The sequence below is a fragment of the Podarcis pityusensis genome (assembly GCF_964106645.2).
Source record: "Podarcis pityusensis genome assembly, chromosome: 17".
NCBI lineage: Eukaryota > Metazoa > Chordata > Lepidosauria > Squamata > Lacertidae > Podarcis > Podarcis pityusensis.
In genome coordinates, this window is record NC_138042.1 from 8,300,300 (window position 1) to 8,328,145 (window position 27,846).

At 44.7% G+C, this 27,846-nt stretch overlaps 1 protein-coding gene and 1 long non-coding RNA gene across 4 annotated transcripts in view; one reads left to right on the top strand and one right to left on the bottom strand.

Moving 5' to 3' along the window:
- The window catches only part of LOC308466850 (A.superbus venom factor 1-like), a 62,278-nt gene extending 36,725 nt beyond the window's left edge, over positions 1-25,553 (bottom strand). For 2 of the 3 annotated variants that reach the window (XM_080988029.1, XM_080988027.1), the window contains exons 1-20: positions 25,420-25,553; positions 24,577-24,769; positions 22,246-22,408; positions 19,939-20,009; positions 19,152-19,237; positions 18,050-18,132; positions 17,458-17,548; positions 16,789-16,891; positions 16,570-16,690; positions 15,480-15,595; positions 15,147-15,293; positions 14,064-14,276; positions 13,130-13,324; positions 10,327-10,491; positions 9,930-10,059; positions 9,203-9,274; positions 7,710-7,910; positions 6,002-6,113; positions 1,841-1,926; positions 1,561-1,700 (exon numbers count right to left, since the gene is read on the bottom strand). In XM_080988029.1, the coding sequence (XP_080844155.1) occupies positions 1,561-1,700; positions 1,841-1,926; positions 6,002-6,113; positions 7,710-7,910; positions 9,203-9,274; positions 9,930-10,059; positions 10,327-10,491; positions 13,130-13,324; positions 14,064-14,276; positions 15,147-15,293; positions 15,480-15,595; positions 16,570-16,690; positions 16,789-16,891; positions 17,458-17,548; positions 18,050-18,132; positions 19,152-19,237; positions 19,939-20,009; positions 22,246-22,408; positions 24,577-24,769; positions 25,420-25,490 (2,559 nt within the window). In that variant the 5' untranslated portion in view covers positions 25,491-25,553. The remainder of the gene's footprint in view (positions 1-1,560; positions 1,701-1,840; positions 1,927-6,001; positions 6,114-7,709; positions 7,911-9,202; positions 9,275-9,929; positions 10,060-10,326; positions 10,492-13,129; positions 13,325-14,063; positions 14,277-15,146; positions 15,294-15,479; positions 15,596-16,569; positions 16,691-16,788; positions 16,892-17,457; positions 17,549-18,049; positions 18,133-19,151; positions 19,238-19,938; positions 20,010-22,245; positions 22,409-24,576; positions 24,770-25,419) is intronic. The other variant, XM_080988028.1, reaches the window with a different exon arrangement.
- On the top strand, positions 7,917-24,253 carry LOC308467018. The gene is made up of 2 exons (XR_013981086.1): positions 7,917-8,470; positions 23,900-24,253. It is a non-coding gene; the product is annotated as an uncharacterized lncRNA (long non-coding RNA).
- Positions 25,554-27,846: the final 2,293 nt, after the last annotated feature.

Consider the following 27,846-nt stretch of genomic DNA (forward strand, 5'->3'; position numbering starts at 1 on the left):
GACACAAGTAACACTTGGGGACACGGGCTATCCACACTTTCTTTATATTTATAACATGTTTCCTGAACCCAAAGAGTGCTCAGTTCTTTTGCACAGATGTGTGTGCACTTCGTTCCAGCAGCAACGCCTCATTGCGATGCAAATCCACGCTTGCAATGAGGCACTGCTGCTAAACCCACTGAAGGCCACAATCCCTGGCTCAGCAGGTTTAGGAGCAATGCCTCATTGCAACTGTGCGCCACAGTCTGGGTCGTAGGCGGCAGGAGTCCAGGCCTGACCCGCTGGGACCAGGGTGTGGGTGGTAACAATGGTACGATACAATAATCTTTATTGTCATTCTCCCATACAGAACAACGAAATTGAAAATCTACATCAGACATTCAGAAACCAACAAGCCTGCTATGCCAGCTATCCCAGCCTGATTAGCCCCCTAAAAACTCTGATACCCCATAATTAAATACAATATACCCCGATAGAGACTACCTTGCACTGCATTTAAAACCAAAATCACATTTGAATAGAAACTGTTTCTCAGGCGGCTAGTCCTAGTCTTTATAACCCTGTACCTTCTTCCAGAAGGCAGAAGCTGAAAGAGATCATGATAGCAGTTCAATGGAGAATGGAAAGTCGATAAGGCTGGAACGCAAAAACAGAAATAGGATCAGGAATTGGAACAAGGACAGGAGTGCTGGAGCAAGATCAGGAGCGAAAGCAGGAACTGGTAACAGCAGAGTATGAACCACATTGCTGTGGCAAAGAACCAGGGGAAAATGCAGTCCTTATATACCGTATTTTTCGCCCTATAGGACGCACTTTTTCCCCTCCAAAAATGAAGGGGAAATGTGTGTGCGTCCTATGGGGCGAATGCAGGCTTTCGCTGAAGCCTGGAGAGCGAGAGGGGTTGGTGCGCACCGACCCCTCTCGCTCTCCAGGCTTCAGGAAGCTCTGTGCAACCCTCGGGAGACCGGCGCCACTTCGCGCTCGCCTCCCGATGGCTGCGCAGAGCTGCCTGCATTCCGAAGCCTGGGGAGACCGGCGCGACTTACCGCTGGCGTCCCTAGGCTTGCAGATAGCAGGCTGTTCTCAGGGCTGGGATTGGGGGAAGCTTGGGCTTCCCCCCGCGCCAGCCCCCGCCTGGGGGGGAAATAATTTTTTTTTCTTTATTTCCCCCCCAAAAAAACGAGGTGCGTCCTATGGGGCAGTGCGCCCTATGGGGCGAAAAATACGGTACTCCTTTTAGGCTTGCCTCCAGATGCTACACATCTCCTGATCTGGCCACACATGCCAGGCCGCACCCGACTCCCCCAAGACAAGCACAGCAAGGAGTCCTGCAACTTCCCACTGGGCTCAGGGCCTGGCCCCTGCAAATACTTACAGTACTCCTTACAGTGTGGATTTGCAATGCAATTTCCCTGCAGCTGGACTGAAGTGTGCACACATAACAAACAATGCCAGAGCAAGTTACAGTGTAAAAATAAACAGGCAACGCACAATTTGCGTAAAACCAATTAAGCATGAAATCATCAACATCAAATGCTTCTGCCAAAAGCTTGCACTTACTCTGAGATCCCGCCTCCTATAGTTGTAGAGAACAGCTCGGATCTCCACCTGTTCATTCCTCACTACTGAATAGGGTAGCCGTAGATCGATGAAGAAGTTCTTCCTGACAGTTATCTCGTAAGGGTCAGCCACGCAGATCCCTGCAAGGCGGGCCAACAGGGAAGGAAGCAGGTTGAAAAATCAAAAGAACTTGAACATTGCCCATCCTAGATTTTTGTCAAGGCAGAGTGTGGCCTGGCATCATCTCCCCAGCCCCTGTCTCCCACCTGCTCTTCTTCACCTTTTCTGTCTGAAATGCTCACAGCCAGCACCTCCCAGGTGGTGATTGAATCCTTCAGGTAAACAGGTATTGTTTTGGATGAGATCCTAGGAACAACGATAAAGGTTACCATGTCATACCTGAGTGCAGCTGCTACACAGGGAACATAATGGATAAGCAAATATCTGTTGGTGGCTAAGATAATGCATGTGTATTGGGTGCTATGTAAAAAAAAATAAAAAAAATAAATTACATATATTATCATATCAGTAGACATCAGAATGGAATGTAGACTTGTGCAAAATAAATCAGTTGCTGTGGAATAGAAAATACCCAATGAAAATGTGAATAGATATTGGAATGGATTGAGGCATGTTCGGTCATCTCTGTTCTTACATATGTTGAGGTGATCAGTCCATGTTTTATTTGTTCCAGCTGACCAGAGTTTGGAGGAGTTCCATCCAGGTTTTACCTAAAGCTCTAGGGACCAAGCAGGGGTGGAGGAAGGGGGGGTGCAGTGGGTGCGGTCCGCCCCGGGTGTCACCACTGAGGGGGGTAACAAAATGCCAGGCAGAACTCACCATAGTGCCTTCAGCGTGCCCAAGAATTGCGGTGGCTTGGGCGTGCGCAGGCTCCGTGCTGTCCAAACGGTCCGCCTGCTGCCTCCCCCCAGCTGTAGGGTGCCTGAGTAGGAGGAGGCAGGCACTCTGGAGGCCCCGCGGTGCGCCCCACCCCATAGGCGGCTCGCCCTGCTCCTGGGTGTGCCACCCCACGCGCCCGAACGGCTTCCTCCGCCGCTGGGACCAAGCTCTGAGACAGCTAAGACCATACCAGTACAATTCTGGTGGGCTTTCCTCATGCCTCATGTGTGTTTGCTCTGAACCAAGTGTTTTAGCCACCATCCTTCATATAAAAACTACATCTTACACCCTGCTCTTCCTCTTTGACAAATTGTGTGATGGATAGATATCGGCTCCATACAAGCTTAGCATTCAAAGTAGGGCTAGCTCACATGGTGCCATGCAGATGTTTTGGAGTACAACTCCCTTCATTCCTGACTATTGGCAGTGCTGGCTGGGGCTTATGGGAGTTGGAGTCCTGCAACATCTAGAGGTAACGGCATTGGTTACCCCTACTCTAAAGAATCCTGGGAACTGTAGTTTTGGTGAAGGTGTCGAAGAGTCTCTTGTCGAGATACCTAGCCTTTGGGAAGAAGGAATTATTGTCAAGCTAGCTATATAGCATAATCCTCTCTCTTGCACTGTGTGTGTGTGTGTGTACTTGAGTTAAATGGTTCTTGCTACAAGTAAATGGATATACAAGGTGTGGCTAGATAGTTCAGTGAATGGTCACAGAAATCGGACAGTGAGAAATATTCAAACATACGATTGGCATCAGAAACCCATGAAATGCTCACAATTGTGTATGGAGATGAAGCCGTAACTCAAAAGACAGTTACAGATGGGTAGCCGTGTTGGTCTGCCATAGTCGAAATAAAAAAATTCCTTCCTGTAGCACCTTAAAGACCAACTAAGTTAGTTCTTGGTATAAGCTTTCGTGTGCATGCACACTTCTTCAGATACACTGAAACAGAAGTTACCAGATCCTTCTATATATTGAGAAGGTGGGGAGGGGTATTACTTAGAAGGGTGGTGGGAATCGGAGATTGGCAGATAGCTGAGATGAGCCTGTTGACGACTCTTAACGACTGTAATAGGTCTTACAGGAAAAGGCAAGGGGTGAGAAGGTGAGAAATGGCTTAGTCATGTATAATGAGATAAGAATCCGATGTCTCTGTTCAGACCAGGTTTCTCCATTGTTTTAAGTTTGGTAATGAGTTGCAATTCAGCAGCTTCTCTTTCCAGTCTATTTCTGAAATTCCTTTGTAGTAAAACAGCTACTTTGAGATCTTGTATAGAATGTCCTGGGAGATTGAAGTGTTCTCCTACTGGTTTCTCTGTTTTGTGATTCTTGATGTCAGATTTATGTCCGTTTATTCTTTGGCGTAAGGTTTGGCCTGTTTGTCCAATATAGAGAGCTGAAGGACACTGTTGGCATTTGATGGCATACACAATGTTAGACGATGAGCAATTAAATAGTCCCGAGATGGTATGTGTGATGTTGTTGGGGCCAGTAATGGTGTTGTCCGGGTGTATGTGGCAGCAAAGTTGGCATCTGGGTTTATTGCAGGCTCTGGTGCCAGTGTCCGTGTTAAGTCTGGTTGTAGTATTATTGTGGGTTAGGAGTTGTTTAAGATTGGGTGGCTGTCTGTAGGCAATGAAAGGTCTTCCTCCCAGAGCTTGAGAAAGAGAACTGTCATTGTCCATGAGAGGTTGTAGATCTCTGATGATGCGTTGAACTGTTTTAACTTGGGAGCTGTATGTGATGACTAGTGGAGTTCTGTTATTTTCTTTTTTGGGTCTGTCTTGCAGTAAGTTCTCTCTGGGTATCAGTCTGGCTCTGTTGATCTGTTGTCTAACTTCATCTGCTGGGTATTTTAGTTCTGAGAAGGTTTGCTGTAGATCTCTTAGGTGAGAGTCTCTGTCTGTAGAATTGGAACAGATGCGGCTGTAACGTAGTGCCTGGCTATATACAATGGACTGTTTGGTATGTTTGGGATGGTAGCTAGAGGCATGTAGATATGTTTGTCGGTCAGTTGGTTTACGGTATAAGGTGGTGTCTATGTGTCCATCCTGTATTTTTATAGTAGTGTCCAAAAAATGTATTTCTTGCATAGATTGATTCATTGTAAGGTTGATTGTGGGGTGAAAATCATTGAATTTCTGGTGAAAGGTGTCCAGGGTCTGATGACCATGTGTCCAGATGATAAAAATATTGTCAATGTATCGTAGGTACAAGAGAGGTTTGAGTGGGTAGGAGTTTAGGAAACGTTGTTCTAAATCTGCCATGAAGATGTTGGCATACTGTGGGGCCATGCGGGTGCCCATTGCTGTGCCGCTGATCTGAAGGAACAGGTCATCACCGAATTTGAAGTTGTTGTGGGTAAGGACAAATTGGCAGAGTTTGGTGGCAAGGTCCGCTGTGGTTTTATCTGAAATGGTGTTCCTTATAGCTTGTAAACCATCGTTGTGTGGGATGTTGGTATACAGAGATTCCACGTCCATAGTAGCTAGTATAGTATTGTTGGGAAGATTATTTAAAGATTGTATTTTCCTCAGAAAATCTGTGGTGTCACGTACATAGCTGGGAGCACTGATGGCATATGGTTTCAGAACAGAGTCCATATAACCGGAGACACCCACTGTAATAGTGCCAATACCTGAAATGATGGGGCGTCCTGGATTTCCTGGTTTGTGTATTTTAGGTAGAAGATAGAAAGTTCCTGGTCGAGGTTCTGTTGGTGTGTTGGTGAGGATCTGTTCTTGGATGTGTGGGGGTAGCTCCTTAACAATCTTGTTCAGTTCTTTCTTGTATTCTTGTGTGGGGTCTGAGTCCAATTTTGTGTAAAAGGCGGTATTGGAAAGTTGTCTGCGAGCCTCCTGAATGTAGTCAGTTTTGTTCATGATGACGACAGCTCCCCCTTTGTCTGCTTCTTTAATTATAATGTTTGGGTTGTTTCTGAGATTATCAAAAGACAGTGTATGAGTGGTTTGAGAGATTCCATGAAGGGCAGCAAACCATCGAAGATGACCCTAGGTCTGGCAGACCATCAATGAGCAGAACGGTGGCAAAGGTCGACAGAGTTTGTGAATTATTGATGCGGGATCAGCATTTGTCCATCCAAATGATGGCGGAAGAATTGCATATTCCATGTGAAATCATTACTGAGGTTACTGAGTTGTCCCACCCGCCATATTCTCTGATCTGGCCCCACCGGATTTCTTTCTTTTTTTGCAAAACTGAAATCTGCACTGAAAGGACACAGATTTTCCAACATTTCACATGTCCAAGCTGCTATGACAAGGGAACTGAAAGCAGTATGAAAAGAGGACTTCTCCAGAAGTTTCCAACAGTTATACGAACGTTGTCAACGGTGCATTGTATCAGAGGGGGCCTACTTTGAAGGCATGTAAGGTATGTACGTATGTTCAAATTTTTCTTGCTGTCCGAATTCTGTGACCATTCACAAAACTTTCTGACCACACCTTGTAGGATTGCAGCCTAAGTCTGGAGAGCAGACACTAGACTGCAAAGGAGAACATAGCCATAACAGCTTTTTACCCTTGATCATTAGGAGGTGCAGTCAGCTGTTCTGTTCGCCATAACCAGCTGTCTGGAAACTGAGTCCTAGAAGTGATGTCTTCATCAGCTAAGAAATCATCCTCAAAGTCACCTGGGAAAACAGGAGACAAAGACTTAGGTGCAATGGCCTTTGTTACTGTGAAGTCACTGCAATAAGTGACCAACAGACTCAAAACTTGACTTCTGGGTTCGTTCTCATTAAGAGCAGCAGCTTCAGGAAAAGAACACATCAGGCCACCATCTCAACATGCTTGGCAGGCTAATGCATATGGACTCGGCAGCATTCAGATTGTTGAACACCACAGTCCTGCTGTGGAAGGGCAGCTACAAAGGCCCCACTATGGCCCCTGCCACTGATACTGTAGTAGCCACTGAAAGCCCTCTCATCCATGAATTTGCCCTATCCTCTGTTGAAGCTATCTAGGTTGGTGGCCAGAACTCCATCCCTGCAGAAGAAAGTGCCAAAGTTTAACCATGTGTTGTGTGAAGAAGTACTTTATTTTATCTGTCCTGACACCTCCCGCATTCCATGGTCTGCACAGCATTCGGGGCTGCGCAACAGAGGCACGCGTTGGAGGTGAAAGTTTTAACTTAATCCCGCGGCATTGGGTTGAGCAGACGAACAAGAGAAGTGCTCCCCCCTAAAAAAAACCTCAACAGCCTTGGGTTCCGGCACCTCTTTTTCTAGAAAAAAAGCCCTGAGCAAAACTATAAGAGATTCTTGAGGCGATAAAATGGGCTAGATCTCTGCAGACTGCAAGAGGTTTTGTACATTCTTTAATACTCCTTGGCTTGAGTTTTGTTTTGTTTTTTAAGAACTCTGCCTGTAGAAAATTTTGTACAGTCGTACCTTAGAAGTCCATTCCGGAAGTCTGTTCAACTTCCAAAATGTTTGAAAACCAAAGTGTGGCTTCTGATTGCCTGCAGGAAGCTCCTGAAGCCAATCGGAAGCCGCGGAAGCTCCGCAGGACGTTCGGCTTCTGAAAATCGATCGAAAACCGGAACACTCACTTCCGGGTTTCGATCATTCGGGAGCCGATTTGTTCAGGAGCCAAGTCATTTGAGATCCAAGTTACGACTGTACTTGCAGGGAGTTATTGTAGTGGGAAGACATTCAAAAATGGCACACACACACCCTCTTGAGGTAAAAAATAGTAGTCTATTCTACCACCTCAGGAGTTCTACTAATTTTTCTGCATGTATAGACCAGACTTAAATCAAGACTATATTAAACTCTAAGCCGTCACACACCTTGAATTCCTTCCCAGAACACCTATACAGCACCTCCTTTCCATCAAACACCTAATGTCCACTGTTTCTATGAGGCTTTTGGTTTAATCTAAAGATGCTCCTCTCCACCTGAAACAATGTCCAAAAGGGTGCAACTGCGTTTGTGCATGCCCTTGTGTCTTCTCTTCTCATATCCTTCTGCTTTCTCTTCAGTCCTTTCACCCCTCTCTCATTCCCTTCCCTTCTGTCAAATCTGCAGTCTTCTCAGACCAGGGCCCAGTCTTTCTGCTTATGTAAAGTGCCAGATAGGGCAATGGGATCACATAAGTAACAAAGGGTTTTGCAGCCCTTCCACAGTGTTCTGAGAGACTTACTTACCATCTCCCCAATAGTGTGCCTCTGGATTAATAATAATAATAATAATAATAATAATAATAATAATAATAAATCTACTTGCTTCTTGCCAATATCAGTTCTTCATCCCGCTCATTCTCATTCAATATGTCTCTGATGAAGCGGCAACATTCAAGGAAAACAGTCTGGCACTCAATCTGATCGACAATGTATTGTATACGCTTTTCACAGCTGTAGCCCATGGGGTTCTCATGCATGCCATCTTCACAGCACTTCCTTAGTGTCCGATTCTGAAATTGGCCAGCTGAAATATGCAAACAACATGTGAAATATCAAAGAATGTTTCCCATACCACTGTTGTTCTGCTACTCACAACAGGCATCAGAAGAAAGCTGTTATCTTATTCTATAGTAAGAATATAAGGATGTTGTCATGCTGTAGTTTGCATGGCTGCCAATAGGAGGCAGGCAGTCCAAGGAGGCATACAAGCAGGCCAAGTGAGCAGTCGGGTTGGCCAGGCAGTGAGAAGCCCAAGAAGGTGTTATCATGCTCTCCTTGTCATCACTGCTGCCACTGGTAGAAGCAATGGAGGAGATTCTTTCTGTCTCCCCTCTCCAGTGGTGGCAGCGACTGGAGATCGTGGGTATGAGGGGGTAAGGTAAACTGTGAGGAGATAGGGGTTGAGTGAGGTGTAAAGGAAGTGGGAGAGTTGGCAAGTGGGGGTGGGGGGTAGGTGGGGCTGGTAAGCAAGATAAGCAGATGCGCAGCCCCTAGTGCAAATAAATGCTATGAATGTTATTGTTTTGGATTCTCCTGGTGGTGGTGAGATGGTGGAGCATATAAGGCAGTGTTTCTCAGCCTTGGGTCCCCAGATGTTTATGGACTACAACTCCCATCATCCCTAGCTAGCACAACCAGCGGTCAGGGATTATGGAAGTTGTAGTCCAACAACATCTAAGGCCCAAAAGTTGAGAAAGGGTGGCATATGCCAGGAATGCCTGAAAGAGTGAAGCTGTTGGATGGGGAATAAAACTTTGCCAAGAGGGATTGCGTTTTAGGAAGCCTGAAGGCTAAGTATTGATTTGTTAGCCATTGTAGAGTGAATTGATTCTGACCAAGTGGCTCAGCAGAATGAGGAAACTGTTTTGACACCACTCCAACCCACCATCCCTCCTGAGGAAACAGGCACTGAATCGCTTTCTGAAACCTCTGAGGTCATGTCAGTTAAAATCACATCTCCAAGTTACAATATTTCTGAAAGATTTTTCCCCTCTTCTGGAACTCGGCAGTATCTAGGACTAGTGCATCACAATAAATGTGAATGCCTACCATCACTCCAAAACAAAGACAATGAACGGAGCAATGTTAGTATAAGAAATCATTGTTAAATATGTTCTGGGTTCAGAAAGAGTGTCATTAATTTCGTTGGATTTATTTAACAAGTTGGCATTGATAAGGTTCATTAATACTCGTGTGGAAATCAATGGGCTCATTTGGCAGCTGAATGAGAGATTTTGGAGAAGAGCTGGAATTCATGTTCAACGATTGCAAAATTCTCCATTTTTGCAGATGAAGCCTTTGCCATGCATCACATACCTTTACTTGCTTTAGATTCAATGAGCTGTACAGAGCGGCGTCGGCGTCTTTCAGGCTGAGGACACTTTGGATCTGGAGTAGAAAAGGGAGGAACAGGAACTAATTGTTTGGAACTGAAATAAGCTGTTAGTACCGCTGAATTCTAATACCTATGGAGATTGACCTTATACGTGTTTACGTAAAAGTAGTTCCCACCGAGTCCCATGATGTAAGGCTTAACTACATGTTACACATGTGACAATGAACTCCTGATAGTTGCCATTTCTCATTAAGACTTCTTACAGGGGGTGCAAAGTGGAGTATTGCTGATTGTCCTGGTTGTTGAAGCTGTTTCTTAGAAATAGCAGTCTTCTGAGATTTGTCACGTGTATTTGCATATCACACAGTGGGGAGTAGTGGGACAGTTCAGTCCAAGAACCTGCACCCCCACCCCACCCCCTGCCTGGCATCCTGGGGCATAACCTGCAGACAATGCCATGCTAGCACTTGAGCCAGAAAAGAGTCTAGGCCAGTGTTTCTCAACTTGTGGGTCCCCAGATGTTGTTGGACTACAACTCCCATCATTCCTAGCCAGCATGACCAGTGGTCAGGGATGATGGGAGTTGTGGTCCAACAACATCTGGGGACCCACAGGTTGAGAACCGCTGGTCTAGGCCCTGCTCTTAGGTGAAAGGTCTTTCTCACTCCTTTGCCATCTCACCGGCACCAACACCCTCCCCAATAATACCTGATCTCTGTTGCGTGGAAAGCTTATTGCTGGTCACCAGAGCAAGTCCAGCATCTTCAAACACACCCAGATTGTTCCTGCCACTGCCGGCTGTACATCCAATATCCCTCTTTTCCACTGAGTCCCATATCTGACATGGAGCAGGCACAGTATGAGAGGGGGAAATCAATCAATAAACGTTAAGGGGAAATGTAAGGTGAATGGTTAATGTACATCACAATCCACCATTGTGCACATTCATCCAGGCCTCATGGAGAACGTGCACATAATTCTTACATGAAGAAGTAATTGCGTACATTTCCCAATCAATCTCCAACAGCCCCTGCCCTGGTGAATGTGCCTTTACCAACTGAATTTTGTACATTCTTGTATCATCATGCATTGTTCCCGGCCTCACCTTGCTTTGTGTAAGCTTGTACTTCTTGTTAAGCACATAGACTCCTTTGTCCACAGCCACAAGACCAACCCAAGCATTTGCATCTCCTTCGAGTTTGATAGCCACTTGATCTCCTGGCTCGTGAATCTGGTCATCTTCCCGATGTTCTCCTTTCACAACCAGCTGCTTGAACAAGGCAACAAAGAAGTTCAGTTCTGTGGCAGGGAAAGTGCTTGAATGACTGTCTTGGGAGCGAAGAAGAATCGCTATTATATATAATATATTATATGTTATATATAATATATAATATATAATATATAATATATAATATATAATATATAATATATAATATATAATATATAATACATTATTACATACTATTACATATTAAATATTTGTAAAGATACTTTGCCAATCTCCCCTACGTTTCCTTCTCCGAGAGCTGAACAAGGGGACAAGCAAAGGGTAGCTTCCTGATCAGACAGTCAATCAACACTGTGCAACCTGGCAAACAGTGACATTTGGAGCACATAAATTGGATATACTTAAGATGAACATACTGTAATCTTAAAAGCAAGCCTGTCAGTTAGCCTGTTCATTTAGATAAGGTTCAGTTCAGCTGTATATCTATGGATGTTTGCCTGTTAAGAAAATACCTGTTCTAAATTACTTGATTGAATCTGGAACTTCATGTTGAAGACAGCATATGATGCCAGGAAATACATTCTGTGAAAGTACTATGGAATATTTGAGGGCCCTGAATCCTTTATTTCTCACACACATGGCAGCTGAGGAAAGGAAGCAGAGGCAGGGATGGAGACACGCTGACAGGAAAAGGTTGGTTTTCAACAATGGCAGAAGTTGAGTAGAGATAGCAGCAGCGGTGTGGGGGGGGGATGACCCACTGAGGAGGAAAAGTGGCAGTTTAAAGCAAGGTTTTAGTATAGCAAGAAGAGAGCTGAGGAAAACCTTGTTATGTTAGCATTTTAGTGTTAGCTTCTGTTTTGTACCCATCTCTGCTATTTCTCCTTGTTGACATTTAAAAGAGTAGAAACAAACTCTCAGTTTGAATTTCTTGGTGTAGAAAGTATTGATCTGATGTGCAGGGATCTTTCCTATTCTAATAAATTCAAGAGAATTCTGGAAGCTTCTCTGTGTGAAAGAAGCAAGCAGAAGGTTACTGATATTTGGGTTATTCCTTCTGAGAAGGCTTAAACTGGTTCTGTTATCTCTTTTTGTCAAGGTCATGCTGACTATAATAGTGAGGCAAGAAGGATCCTGGGTTTCATTCTCTCATTCCATCTCTTTTCCTTCTGGTGTGGTGTTCCGTATATAGTGCTAAAGTTTATAATTATAAGTAGTTGTAGGTTTAAGTTAAGTCTGCTGCAATTGGATTTCTTATGGACAGTGCCAATCCTGAATGTATTGGATTTGTGACCATTATGCTCATTCGCCTTCAGTAGCAGTATAGCTCTACTGGATGAAATACAATTGCCTCTGGTCTATTTTTTGAGAATCCTGCAATGTGTTTAAGTTTTTACTCTGCTAACTATACGTTGAAATCCACTCTGGATCAATATTGAGTAGAATTTCAATGACACAAACTTCCCTTCCCAATCGGTTTGGACCTCTTCCACTTCTTTCCATTTTCAGTGTCTTTCCTTTCCAACAGCCCTGCCATTGTCACTACTGTTGTGCAACTTGCTTTCTCTTCAGCTCCCCTACCTGACCTCGTCTTCATGAAAATCCAGGATTGTAATATGGCAGTAAAGATAAAGGGACCCCTGACCATTAAGTCCAGTCACGGACGACTCTGGGGTTGAGGCGCTCATCTCACTTTACTGGTTGAGGGAGCCGACGTACAGTCATGTGGCCAGCATGACTAAGCCACTTCTGGCGAACCAAAGCAGCGCACGGAAACACCGTTTACCTTCCCACCAGAGTGGTACCTATTTATCTACTTGCACTTTGACGTGCTTTCGAATTGCTAGGTTGGCAGGAGCTGGCACCGAGCAACGGGAGCTCACCCCGTCACGGGGATTCGAACCACCAGCCTTCTGATCGGCAAGCCCTAGGGGCTCTGTGGTTTAGACCACAGTACAAATCCTCCAATGAAGGGGGCTGTACGATGACAGGTGTTCTTTTTTTATGTATGTGTGAAGAAACACGTATTTGGTAGGATGGAAGAATTTGTCTATTTTTGTTTCTCCGAGTTTATCATTTTTCTAATATTAAATTTAATTTTCTGTAATTGTACCTTTTAAAATACCTCATGACAATTCATAATTCCTCCTAATATGTGCATACATACATATGCACATTTTTATATGCAATTTTTCCTAAAATGCACATTTTTTGCAGGAATATAACAAATTTAATATGCTGGTTTTTTATATATTATGTCCTTTCCCACAAATATCTGTATCTTATGCACACATTCCTCTAATATAACACCTCTGTGGATGCATTATTTGGCTGGAGAAGTGCCTGAGAACATTCAGAGAAATGCAAATTTCAAAGAAGAGCTGCGTTTTGGTTCTCATATTGGTTTCAGATTGGACAGATTCAGTGGTTTTGCATTGAAATATGAGCTGAATTTCTCCCCCCCCTCCCATTTTAGTTATTATGGGTTAAAACATTTGCACGTACATTGTAAGGTTCTACTCATTTTCTAACCCAAAGTGAAACAAAACTGTGAGAGGACTCTCATTCCAAATGCTCTTAAAAACAGTGAGTGATGGAGTGGGGTTGGAGGGAAGTGAATTTATTGCACTTCTGCAATAGCTTGCACTGTTACAGGAAATCCATGAGAAGATTGACCTACCGTTCCCATGCAGGTGTCCTTCACATCCATCCAGACAGAGTCAGCCACAATCTCACTGTTCCCCACTTGGTAGTAAGCCACAATCCGGAAGGAAGGAATGAGCTCTGGGGTGATGCGCAAGGAAAAGGTCACCAAATTCTGTCCTGCTTCTCTGCCCTGCCTCCCAACCTTGAACATTTTCCCCTTCGTCAAGATCTGGTGATGAACAAGACATCCTGTTTAACATGAAGCAGGTTAGCAAGCATAGATTGGTTTGAACAAAACTCCATGCAATTGGGCTAACTCACATAACAAGTGTAATGCAAATGTTTTTCACCTCATGGAGCACAGCGACATGGAAAAGTTTATTTTGGGGGATACCTTTCTTCTTCTTTTTACATTTTTTATTGGTTTTCACAATTTACATATAGGATTCCATGAATCCTTGGACTTCCCTCTGCCCCTCTATGGGTTCCGTCTGCATTCTTTTCTTTTCTTTTAACTGCATTATTTAAAATTCTCCATTTTCTTAAAAATCTGTGTTTTCCCATAGTTCTTGTTACATTACAAGTGTTGTTACAGTCCTGCCAAAGTTTTTAGTTGTTTACAGTGTTCTCTGAGGTAAATTATAAACTTGTCCCATTCTTTAGTAAAATTTCTATCTTCTTGATTTCTGATCTTCCCAGTCATTTTTGCCATTTTGGCCTAATCCATCATCTTTATCAGCCATTCTTCTCGGGTTGGGACTTTGTCTCCCTTCCATCTCTGGGGAATGCCTTTATAAGTGCCATCGTAATGTGAAGCTTAACCCAAAGCAACCAAAGAAGGCAGGTGCTGTAGGAAAGACTGCTGAAACCTGTTTTTCCATGAGGACTAGACACCTCTCTCACCACCTTCAGTATTAACAGGCGTATAGAGACTTGGCTCTCAGGCTTCCATTCTGCCCAGTACTTACAATATAGGTGAAATATTGGATCTGATCCAGCACTTCTTGGTTGTTACTCTTCAGATTGAAATTGATAGGTAAGTTGTCTCCAGCCTTCAGCTCCGTAGCTGTGACTGCCAAATGGAGATAATTTCCAGATCCTCCTTGGGTCTGGTATGCTGTAGCTATCATGGTCTTGGTTGCTTGGCGTTCATTTAAAAGTTGGGGATCTTTGGTTTTTACCTACAGAAAGTGGAAAGTGGAAAAAGTTATCTAGGGGCTTATCCACACTTTTGCCCTGTGCTTTCTAGGTACAGGTCCACACTTTCCCGGTCTGTTTCCCAGCACTTTTTATTTTAATAATTTTTATTAAATTTTCAATTTTACAATTTCAAATAAACATTTTACAAACTTTAAAATATCCAATGGTTCCCTTCTTCTCTTCCCATGGTTCATTTTACATATCATACATCCCTGCATATTTTACTACAGTGGTACCTCGGGTTAAGAACTTAATTCATTCTGGAGGTCCGTTCTTAAACTGAAACTGTTCTTAACCTGAGGTACCACTTTAGCTAATGGGGCCTCATCCTGAAGCAAAGTTCTTAACCCGAGGTACTATTTCTGGGTTAGTGGAGTCTGTAACCTGAAGCGTCTAACCTGAAGCGTCTGTAACCCGAGGTACCACTGTATAACCATTCAAATCAGTTTCCCACTTTTACATCCATCAAAAATTATTTACTCTGTTGAATTCATCTTAATGCTGCCAGCGTTTTCAGCTGTATAGTTATTTTCCATATACTGAATACATGTTTTGCAGTCTTCTTTAAACGTATGTTCTTCTTGCTCTCTTATTCTATATGTTAAATCTGTAAGTTGTGCATATTCTGTCAACTTAAGTTGTCAATCCTCTTTGGTTGGGACCTCGCTCACTTCCCATTTTTGGGCTAACAAAACACTCTATGCACTGAGCTATGGACCCTTCCTTAAAAATTCCTAAGTACCCCCGTGAGCAGTTGCTTTGATTCTGTGTGCAGAAGATACACACAGGAACTGCCAATAGCACAATTCATGCATTTGAAGGGAACTTGGCATGGCCTCAGGGGGACTCACTGTGATTCTGAGCTCTTGGCTGTTTGCTGGGGTGTTCAGAATCAGCTTGGCCGTCCCATCATTCTGGGTGGTTCCATCAGCTGCAATTGGCTCTGTCACCACAGGTACACGGGAAGCTGGGGAGCCATCAGGATTGGTGACAAACACCTAAGCAATTGAGAAGGAAGAGGTGAATGAGTGTGAGGTGCAGCCATCTCTGCAGAGCCAACACAACTTTTCCCAAGACATCCATGGATTTAAGAGATTTCCCACAGCTCCTTATGTTCGCTTCTGTGGATTTCCAAGAGCCTGGGACTGGGCCATGAAAGGAAGAGAGACTCAGGTGAACATTACCATCAGTTCAAAGGGCATCCCCGGCTTGAAGTACTTGGGGGTTTTCGTGAAGTGGATCTGATAGGGCGATGTCACAAGGCTGATGCCAGATCGCTCAGTCACCACCATGTCACTGCCTGCAGGAAGGAGAAGAGGGGACTCAGAGGAAAAAATGAAGCCAAGCTGCTTGACAGGGAGAGAGAAATCTTCCAATTGTTTCAGAGCCTTTCAGCAGGCATTTAAAGGAGGTTTTCTGTTTTTACGATGAATTTTAATTAGTTTTATCCACTGTATGCTTTTTTGTCGTTTTTATGTACAGTACACCACTTGAAAATTTCAGTAACTAAATAGTTAAAATCATTAAAAATAATAATATTACCTTGGAGAAGCCAATGTAGGTCTACTCAGAAGTAAATTCCACTGAGTTCAATGGGACCTACTTTCAGAAAAGTGTGACTAGGGATTGCAGCCTTGTAAAGGGATAAATGAAGGCAGGAATTGGTGTCTAAATGATACACCAAGGCTCTTTAAAATGCCAACCCTAATGACAAGGTAGAGAGCATCATTTGACCTTCTTCATCGCAGACAGCAAAATACAGGTCTAATATATTTTTCTTTCCAGGAGTTGGGTGAAGATTATTTCTTTGCAAGATTAAATATTTTGGCTTCATAATGTTACATAATAAAATGTCTGGCTGTAAAAATCCAAATCAGAAGGGGCTGAATAATCTCAAAGCAACATTATGAACTGCGGCAGGTTAGTCAGACTCCAACATTCACAAGAGGTCTGGACGGTGACACACGAGAGTTCTGCACTGGCTCCCAGCTTGTGAATCGCTCTCCCTAGACAGGCTCGCCTGGTACCTTCAACACATATCTTTAGGTGCCTGGCGAAAATATTCCTCTCCTCCCAAGCCTTCAGCTAATTAAACAATCTATGGCCTTTTAAACTGCAGGGGCAGGGACAGGTATTTTGTTTGTTACTATGTTGTGTATTTTTGTCTATCTATATTGCAAACCGCCCTGTGATCCTCAGAAGGAGGGCAGTATTAAAATTTAATGAATAATAAAATTCCATCCTATTCCATCTGGTTTTCAGACTGACACTCACCTGACTCTGTCATCACTGTCACAGAGACATAGAGGGAGTGCCCAATAAGATTGTTGAGGTTGTGAAATCGAGTCTGAAGGATGTCTCTCCTTAGGATTCCTTCCCCTTCTCCATTACTCATCTGAAAAGGAAAATGGGAGGTAAGCCAAGTGGTACATGTGTCTGTGCATGTGTGTATGTGTGTGAGAGAGAGTACACACACACATAAACACACCCTACCTGAATTCTCTGGAGTGAGTCTGGAATGCTGTGTTTGACGCCATCCACTTTCACTCCAAAGAGGACAAAGGCCATACCCTCCACACTCTTCCCATAGAGGAACCTAAAACAGCAAAATCCAACGTCAAATAAGGGCCAAATTCAAAAAGGATAGGGCTATCTGTTAGAGGCACCATACTTCTCAGTAACAATTGCTGGGAATATCAAGGAGAGAAAGGGCTTTTGCGCTCACATCATGCCGAAAAACTTTCCTCCTGTGCTGGGGTCCCAACATAAACCATGCACAAACACACACACACACACACACAGAGAGAGAGAGAGAGAGAGCTGCTATTAACACCCCGCCAGAGGTGCTACCCTGAGGCAAAGATTGGTATGCACCTGTGACATCACACACCCAACGTGGGACGCGACACACGCACATCGTCGGGAGGAGGCCTTGCCCAGAGTCACGCAGCTTCAATGGCTTTGATTGCTGCACAGTGCCTTTGATGCTGCACTGTGTTTGGCTCTGTGGTTCACTAATGGGATGGCTGAACCCCCTGGTAAGGAATATTGAGGGGGTGACGACACAGCTGCTCCCTGCTATGCTATTAATTCTAGATATGTTAATTTTATTTCACGCAGGTAATACCTCGTCTTTACCTTCCCACAGTTGCAGACACCCACCTTGCAGTGATAGACACTCTGAAATCCCTGTTGCTGTCAATGTAATAAAATTTAGCCGATGGCTCCACTATGACTTCGAAGCTTGGCAATACTAAAGAAAAAAATAGGGGAAGAAGAACATATAAATATTTGAGGAGAGATGTGACTTTTTAGGACAGTGTCTGCAATTTGAAAAGTATGAGTGTTATGTACTGAGTTGAATAGGATCCAAATTGCAGCAGTCTGATTGGTCCTAGAACAATAGGATCCAGAAGGCAGCAGTCTGATTGGTCCGCAGGAGCCACCCAATCCAACTCCAGGTGGAAGTGAATCCGCAACCTGATTGGCCTACAGGAGAATCCCGGAACTAGCCAATCACATGGGGCCCATTGTGTAAATAACGTATATAAAGCAGACATTTCGGGGGAAGTTCCATTCCTCACTACTATGAGCTGAATAAAGAGCATGAAATCCACACTGGACTCCGAGTATATTTCAATGAGCAATCCCAAAGCAGAGCTGAAGAACCAAAGGGCGTCTTCCAAGGGATTAATGAGGAAACGGTGCCTGTGATGAACCAGGAAAAGTGCTAAGCAGAGATGGTCCTCCTTACCATATTCTTTGACGTCAAATTGCGTGCTGAAGGTCTCCTGTGGGGAGTCTTGATACTTGGCCACAATCTTCCAGGTCCCCAAACTAGAGAAGGGAAAGGAAGGAATCTTCACTGCTTCTGCTTTGTCAACTCATGATATTAAAGGTGAAATAAGAATGGGCTGCAGGGCCTCCTCTCCCCATGGGTGAGGTTAGAATATAGTCTATGTCCCTTGATGCTCATTCCCCCCGATGGTGGTTGGAATTAAAATGGTGCTTAGGGTCCTGTCTGGAGGCCAGTAGAGAAACGCACCGTGGCTGAGGGAGGGGGATGATTCTGCTACAGTGGAGGGCTCAGTTTGCCAAAGTGGGCAGGAACATACATCCGCAAGCTCCTTTTAGTACCCTTGGTTGCAGCTTATCAGGCCCTGGAGATTTGAATTCATTTAAAGTAGCTAGATGTTCCCTTACTACCTCTTTTCCTATCCTGGGCTGCAGCTCCCTCCTTACATCATTAATTCATCATTGATGTGCTTTCTTTGCCAATTGCTGTTTCAGCTCACTTTCTGTACAAACAGTGCTATTTTTTCCTAGAAAAATAGGTGCTAGAACCCACCATGAACACCTCCCTCGTTCTCTTAGAATGGCAATGGCGCCAACCTGAGAGGGGCCGGAACTGAGTTCAGGCACGTTCTGGCTGAAAAAAACAGTCCTGTGTACAAATTTGGTTTGAGGTAATAAAGGTAAAGGGACCCCTGACCGCTAGGTCCAGTCGCAGACGACTCTGGGGTTGCGGCGCTCACCTCGCTTTATTGGCCGAGGGAGCCGGCGTACAGTTTCCGGGTCATGTGGCCAGCATGACTAAGCCGCTTCTGGCGAACCAGAGCAGTGCACGGAAACGCCATTTACCTTCCCGCCAGAGCGGTACCTATTTATCTACTTGCACCTTTTTGGCGTGCTTTCGAACTGCTAGGTTGGCAGGAGCAGGGACCCAGGAACGGGAGCTCACCCCTCGCGAGGATTCAAACCGCTAACCTTCTGATCAGCAAGCCCTAGGCTCTGTGGTTTAGACCACAGCAGCACCTGTGTCCCTTAGGTTTGAGGTAATATTCATGGCCAAATACCTGACAATCTCTGGTAAGGGGTGAGGTTGGAAGTTTCTTGAAGTAGGATTGATGAATGACTGCCTGACAACAATTCCTTCAGGTGTCTGAAAGAGGAAAAGTATATTTAAAGGGATGTTGGAAAAGTAATAATAAAAACGCTGGCACTTAATATTTGTATTCCATAGTGCAGTGCCGGATTTACGTATAAGCTAAACAAGCTATAGCTTAGGGCCCCACTCTCTTGGAGGCCCCAAAAAAATTTAAAGGGGAAAAAAACCTGGATGCACATTTCAAAAATATAAGATAAAAAACAAATAAAATAAAACCTACATACATTTAGAGATTAATAATTATTTCATTATTAATATGCTTCTTCTTAATTGTATTTCAGTTCAACAATTACTTTGATAAAATACATGTTTTGTTATGTGCAAATGGCTTTAGACACCTATTAGGTCCATAAATTACTATATAGCATATTTTCAACACAAAAAACAGCAACAATTTGTTGTTAACAAAGGACAGCTGGACATATAAAGGGCCCCATTACCTTCGGTAACTTAGGGCATCATCAAACCTAAATCCAGCCCTGCTATAGTGCAAGAGTTCTTACGGAGCACAAGAGCTTGTGTCCACACAAGTTGTGCACCATCGAGATGAGGAGACCAGATATGATGCGCTAAATAGAGCACTGGATCGAGACCAGCAAATCTTTGCTCAGCCATAAAGCATAGTCTCCAACATTTCTCCAATGAAAATGGCTCTGACTGTACCCACCACAAGGACACATACACAAACCACTCACCTCAAACTCGACAATCACAGGCTTATCCAAAATCTGCATTTTGTGATTCACAGAAAAGATACGGTAGTGCACTGAGAAAGAAGAGAAGATGTTTGTCATATACCCTGTACATTTGGTTTGACAAAGTTTCATGTCTTCCCTCAAAGCACTCATTGAACAGCAATAGAATCATAGAATCATAGAGTTGGAAGAGACCACAAGGGCCATCGAGTCCAACCCCCTGCCAATATTTTAAGAATGCTGATAATTACTGTATTTTTCCATCGATAAGACTATTTTTGGGGACTCCAAATTAAGAAAACATCCCTCAGCACTACCTGTGTATAAGATCAGCCCCAATTTTAAACCTAAATTTTGGTTAAAAAAAAACCTAGTCTTATACACGGGAAAATACGGTATTTGCTGGAGATCTCTAGATCCTACACAGGAGAACTATGGGAGGTGGGCTTACTTGATCAGGATAAGTTAAACTGACTAGAACACAGTTTATATTTCTAATGTAAAGTGTCACCAGTCGGGAAACAAACACTCTTTGCAACATAAACTCTCTCAAGTGTTTTTTTTTACAAATAGTTAAGCAAATGTGAAGTTGTTGTAAGCGGTTCCAACGTATTTCGCCCAATTGCGCTTGGAAATGTACTGGCAGGGCCGTAGCTAAGGGGTGGTGAGGTGGGCCCCTGCCAGGGGTGCAGGCGATGGGGGGGGGGCGCAAAATCAGCTAAAAATATTTCCATAAATATGTCTGTAAATAAAAAATATCAATTATTGCCTCATAAGAAAAGGTTTTAAATAGAGGGTGATTTGAATGGGTGGAGCGGGGGGGGGGGTTGGATAAGAGGCGGAAAGAAGAGCTAATTTGGCCATGGCTTGGGGGCGCAATCTGGACGGTTCTGCCAGGGGCGCAAGATCACCTAGCTATGGCTCTGCGTACTGGGAGTCAATGTAGGTCTTTCAGGACCAGTGTTATATGGTCTCAGCAGCCACTGCCAGTCACCAGTCTAGCTGCCACATTCTGGATTAGTTGTAGTTTCTGGGTCACCTTCAAAGGTAACCCCACGTAGAGCTCATTGCAGTAGTTCAAGCGGGAGATAACTAGAGCATGTACCGCTCTGGCGAGCCAGTCCATGGGCAGATAGGGTGAACGCAGATGCAGATGAACACAGAATTGACCTGTGCCTCCATGGACAGCTGTGAGTCCAAAATGACTCCCAGGCTGCACACCTGGTCCTTCAGGGGCACAGTTACCTCATTCAGGACCAGGGCGTCCCCCACACCTGCCCTCCCCTGTCCCCCCAAAACAGTACTTCTGTCTTGCCATGATTGTCTTGGTAGAAGAGAGTCTGCTGGTTCTTTAACAAGTGCAAAACCTGTTTACCAGTGGTAAAAGAGTTGTGATGTGTATGTCTCTCTCAGACGAACTTCAACTTGATCCATGCGACGGTCACCTCCAGGCTTGACTACTGTAATTCGCTCTACGCGGGGCTACCCTTGAAGCTGTCCCAGAAACTCCAGCGGGTGCAGAATGCTGCAGCAAGGCTCCTCATGGGGTCTCTGCCATGGGAGCATATTCACCCAGTGCTTTTCCAGCTGCACTGACTCCCGGTGGAGTATAGGGTCAGATTTAAGGTGCTGCTTTTGACCTTTAAAGCCCTTCATGCCCTAGGACCCTCGTACCTACGGGACCGCCTCTCCCGGTATGCCCCACGGAGAGCCTCAAGGTCCATAAATAGCAACACCCTAGAGGTCCTGGGCCCTAAGGAAGTCAGATTGGCCTCAACCAGAGCCAGGGCCTTTTCAACACTGGCTCCGGCCTGGTGGCACGCTCTGCCTCATGAGACCAGGGCCCTGCGGGATCTGATCTCTTTCCGCAGGGCTTGTAAGACAGAGTTGTTCCACCTGACCTTTGGCTTACAATCAGTCTGATTCCCTCCCCCTCTTTCTTTTTCCTTTCTCCTCCTATGAAGAGATTGCACCCTAATGTTTTAATGTTGTATCTTAATCTTTTAAATTGGATTTTAATCAACTTGTTTTTATCATTGGTTGTTAGCCGCCCTGAGCCCGGTCTTGGCTGGGGAGGGCGGGGTATAAATAAATAAATAAATTATTATTATTATTATTATTATTATTATTATTATTATTATTATCAACTGTCAGTTGTGTGAGGTGGGGATCATCCGTTCCTAGCTCTGGTGGTAAGGGAAGGATCTATGAACAGCAGAGATCTGCAGATTGCAAGTAGGTTATCCACTCCAGACCCCTCCTGCAGTTCCAGATAATGTTATGGGAGGGACTAGCAGAAGGCTTTACCTTTGGACCCAGGTGTGTAGATGGTTTTATCTGTCTGGATGAAGAGATATCCACTGTGGAAGGAGACCAGAACCATCCTCTCCAATGTGAACTGAGGACACTTGGCCACAACAATCACATACTGCTTTTGCTTGGAATCCTTCTTCATATCATTGGCAGAAACCTGCAGGGGCAAATCAGGAGCTAAACATCGGCTATCTCCTGGTTTTTGCTTACAAGGCAAATAGTAGCAAACTCAAATCCCTGCTCAGTAATGGAGCTCAGTAGGTGACCAGTTGCTAATTCTCAGCCTAGTAAAACTTCACAGAATTCTTATAAGACTGGGGTGGGGGAAACAGCACATTCAGGTTGCGAAAGTGCACTGTTTTTTGTAATGTTGGTTTAAAAAAATAAGATGTGGATTTAAAAGAAATAATTATTATTCAATGGTGTACCAGTGGTGTTTAACCCCTACTAAGTTGGCAAAAATGTATAGGACAAGTACAAATACCTGCTGGAAATGTAAAGAAAAAGAAGGTACCTTTTATCATATGTGGTGGACTTGTAAGGTAATAAAAGCTTTCTGGGAGATGATATACAATGAAGTGAAAAAAAATGTTTAAAATAACCTTTGTTAAGAAAACAGAAGCTTTTCTATTAGGAATTATAGGTACTGATGTCCCAAAAGAACAGAAAAAACTTTTTATGTATGAAACAAGCGCACAGATGCTACTAGCCCACAGGTGGAAAGAAGCCAGAGTCCCTACCAGAGAGGAGTGGGAAACCAAGCTGATGGACTATGCTGAAATGACAAAACTGACTGGAAAACTCAAAAACCAAGAGGAGGAAAACTTTATAAAAGAATGGGGGGAAATTTATAAGTTGCTTAGGAGACCACTGTAAACAGATGGAAACATTAGCAGGATTTTGACTCGCTTGTAGCATAACAATTACCATGGATAATATGCTTTGATATAAAAACTGGAGTATCGAAGAATATGTAGTATTAAATATTTAAAATGGGACCCCATGGAGGGGGTGGGGGGAAGTCTGGAGATTCAGAGGAATCTCTCCATATGGATAATTTTTTTCACTTTGCTATTTATAATTTTGTATTGGTAAAACCAAATAAAAATGATTTTTTAAAAAAGAGAAATAATTATCTTGCGTATTGAGAACTATGGAAATTATTATTGTGTATTAAATGTATATCACACTCTTCCACCAAAATTCAGCTTTCCTGCAAAAAAAACCTCAAGGTGCATTTTACTAACTTATAAAGCTGATCTCCTGTATAAGAGACTCTAACAATCTGGTTCTTCTCATCTGTTACACTGAGGTCTGATGATCCACTATTGCACCATAAGCACACATAAAGGTAAAGGGACCCCTGACCGTTAGGTCCAGTCGCGGACGACTCAGGTTGCAGCGCTCATCTTCCTTTACTGGCCAAGGGAGCGGGTGTACAGCTTCCGGGTCATGTGGCCAGCATGATTAAGTTGCTTCTGGAGAACCAGAGCAGCGCACAGAAACGCCGTTTACCTTCCCGCCAGAGCGGTACCTATTTATCTACTTGCACTTTGACGTGCTAGGTTGGCAGGAGCTGGGACGAACAACGGGAGCTCACCCCGTCGCCAGGATTCGAACCGCCAACCTTCTGATTGGCAAGCCCTAGTGTGACGTTACCATATATGAGAGAGTGCTGGAGGGGAAATAGTTAAATAGGCTGCACAGACAGGACCCAAGGGGGTGGAGTCAGTGGGTCTATAAAGGAGTTCTGGGAGGAGTTCTGGGAGTTAGTTCGTTGGGAGTTGTGGGTGGGTAGTTGGTTGGTTTGAGTGGGTTGGCTGGTTGGGAAAGGCAGTTGGTAATAGACAGTTAGGGCAGTTGGTCCGTGAGTGTGGGGTGGTAGCAGAGATAGAGAGAGGAACATAAGACTAAGAAAGTAAAGAGGAACACTGTTTGGAAGGCTGTAATAGTTTTGTTTTAAGTCTGAAATAAAATACACTCTTCTTTATGAATTGAAAAACTGACTGAGACTGAAGTGATTTTACCAGGGAGGACCTGGTTGGTGGCAGCAGATTAGTGGTGTACGGGTCAATAGTTCGTGAGATGACCGGGGGCTCCGTACTAATGCCACACCTAGGCTCTGTGGTTTAGACCACAGCACCACCCGTGTCCCTTATAAGCACACACAGACACCCCCAAAATAACTGACACACAGTGCAGTCCTATGCTGGTAGTACTGTGTTCTACCAGGTTCAGTGTGTATAGGACTGCAGCATGATTTGTGCATGTATAGGACTGAAGCGCACAAAATGTCATCATCCCTAATCGTTGCTCTGCATCCACCTTTATGGTTGGGGTCACCATCATGCCACTTGCTGGCTCTATGCGAGTTTTGACCATGTACAGGGTGTTTCTCTTCTGTGGGAAGTCATGGACAGAGACGGTGACCTCTGCGTCAAAGTCGGCCCCATGAGCCTCCACCACAATCGTCTCTTCGGTCTCTACCCGCAGGACGCTTGGGGTGATGAGGGAGTAGCTGCAGAGGAGAAAAAGCTCACAGAAGTGAGTTTGTTTGGTGCATTTAAATGTCATATGACAGCCTCTCCATGCTGCATCTGCCAGGATGTGTTGTGGGCACTCCTTGCGCAATGGATTTCACCGTTTGCAGTTGTTTGCAGTTCTGCTACTGTTAATCATTGCCCATCACTTCTGAGGACCCATTTGCATGGCCCCCCATAGGAGCCAACTCCTAGGGGCCGAGGGGGCTTCACCTCCCCATAAGATATTTGAGGGTGCCAGGACCCCCAAGTTAATGGGCATTGGCCTTCAAATGGTGTGTGTTCACCATGTCATGTGGGGCCTCCCCAATATTCTATTCAAGTTGGCACCCCTGGTGCCCCCCATGGGTGTTGAAATATGTTTGTCTTGTGGCATCTTTGTCCCTTTTAAAGCACACTCCTCCCCCGCCCCCGTTACTTTAGTCAGAGGCCTTATTTTGTAGCAAAAACAAAGTTTTGCGGCACCTTAAAGACAGAGTGAATGAAGTGGCTATTGACCCATCACCAAGACATCGATTCTAACTGTGTCTACATGGAAATGAGCACCATTGAAAGAAGTGGGGCTTGTACCCCACTTCTTAAGAAATGTGGTGCTGGTGTGAACTGCTGAAATCTAACCTGTACTTACAGTTGGCTGTGAGAAGAAGTCGGGAAAGAGACCAAGAGGGCAGCCACCAGGTAGAGAGCAGTCCCCTCCATGGTGATCTGGAGGAACAGGAGAGGCAAGCTACCGTCTCAGTATTTATCCTCTGAGCCCCCTTCCAAGCCATTGCCCTTTTGCAATCTCTCCATGTTTAATCAGTAAATGGGGAGGAGTTAGAGCAACCTGGCAATTTCAAAATAAACTAGCAAGCCTGTCAAAAACCACAAGGATTTATCTGTGTGTTTTTAAAAACCTGTGCTTCTCCCGAAACAGGTCATTCATGATGGCAGTCAAGGGGAAGCAGCAATAATTGCATTCTCTCTCATTTTGTGTTATGCCAGGCCTCCCCAGGGCAGCTGTTTTGTGAATGCCATCTGCAGTATGCTCTCAAAATTCAAATTTTGTCCCCTGGTCTAAGAAGGTTGGCAATCCCTCCCTCTTTTCTGGCTTTGTGACCAGTTATCAGTCAATTATTTTACTGAGGTTTTCTTTACTAGATGTCACATTGTTATCTGTGTTCTAAAAATGCTTTTTGCTGCTTTCCACTATCCACATTGTACCGACACATCTAGGAGGGAAAATCAATGGGGATGGTGCCCACCCGATTACCCCTGACCATTGGCTATTGTCATGCTTAACCCTGAACTGGTGCCAGACACACAGTCCTCAGAGGCCTCCTAAAGAACCCCTCAGCCCACCAGAATGCTGGTGACATAATGTCTAGGTCCAGGCTGGACAGTGACACAGCAGGCCTCTGCGTCAGGTGTGAGGAACCCCTGACCCTCCTGATACTACTGAAATACAGTTTCTATCACCTCTTGCCAATGGCTATGCATGCTGAGATGGATAGGAATTGTAGTTCAACATCTGTCATGGTCCAGTTTATGGGCGGTTGAAGCCCCAGCTGAGGATGTCGGGACCGGGGGCAAGATGGCGGGGTGGGAGCAGGAACGAGAGTCCGGAAACCAGGAGTCAAGAAGCCGAAGGTCCGAGGGTCAGGAAACCAGGAGTCAAGGGTTCGAGGATCAGGAAGCAAGGAGTCAAGAAGCCAAATGCAGCAAGGCAGGAAGCGTGTTGCTGTGGCAAAGAGCCGAAGGGAAATGCTGACCTTATATCCCTTCCCCGCTCTTGCCACCAGGTCCAGTGAGTTACCTAGCGGCCTCACCTGTGCGGCCGCACCTTGCCTCTCCAGTCCTGCGAAGCCCTACTGGTCACAGGGTCTGGCTCCTGCACGCACTCTTGACAACATCTGGTGGGCTAAAGATTTCCCCTACCTGCTCTGTCACCCCAGGGTCGTTGTGAGGGTCATGGTTAAGTGGCCTCTACTCATGGGTACGCAACCCATGAAACTCTACCAGCAGCTTTCTTGAGCCCTCCAGTTGCGGGAAATAGTACAAGCGTCTGTTTCCTGATTTGTGATCTTCCTTGCTGAGCCCCCTGTGATAATGACCTTGGACTGTTGTCTGCTCTGGTCTCTAGGTCATATTTTGTACCTGATTCTCTGTGCCTGGTCTTGGTTTGTTCGGTGTGCTGTGCACTGCAACTCTACCCTTGTTGGTGAGAGACTTATACTTCCTGGATCTGGGCCCCTAAGCTCTGTGGAGATCCACTTGGAATATGACAGTTATGTTGCCTGGGGCCGATGAGAGTTGTATAAGGGAGTCCTTGGAGCACCCCACAATTGCCTAACCTTGGCTCCCATAGGTTCAGGTCAAGGGTCACAAGCAAAAGACTTCAGCCAGGAGAGAGAAGCAAAACAGCGACCTGTAGACCTGATCTTTATTGCTGTGACAAGACTTCTCGCTACCACAAAGAGAAGAAGCCCGAAGCCCTGAACAATGGTTACATCAGTATTTTAAAGTTTCCCAAAGTTTCCCATAATACATTTCCAGAAGCATCATCAAGACATCATAGATATGTCACAGAAAAGGTGTGGTCCCATGCATGCCACTGTCACTCAAATATACCATATTTTTCTGTGTATAAGACTTCCCCAGGTAGAAGACTCCCCCTATTTTCTGGGACTCAAAATTAAGAAACTGCACTACAGTGGTACCTTGGGTTACATACGCTTCAGGTTACATACACTTCAGGTTACAGACTCCACTAACCCAGAAATATTACCTCGGGTTAAAAACTTTGCTTCAGGATGAGAACAGAAATCGTGCGGTGGCAGCACAGCGGCAACAGGAGGCCCCATTAGCTAAAGTGGTGCTTCAGGTTAAGAACAGTTTCAGGTTAACAACGGACCTCCGGAACGAATTAAGTTCTTAACCCGAGGTACCACTGTATTCACTATCCGTGTATAAGACGACCCCTTATTTTAAACTTCAAAAATTGAAGGAAAAATATAGTCTTATACACGGAAAAATACGGTAGTCTTTCACGCGTGCTCCATCACAGTACAAACGA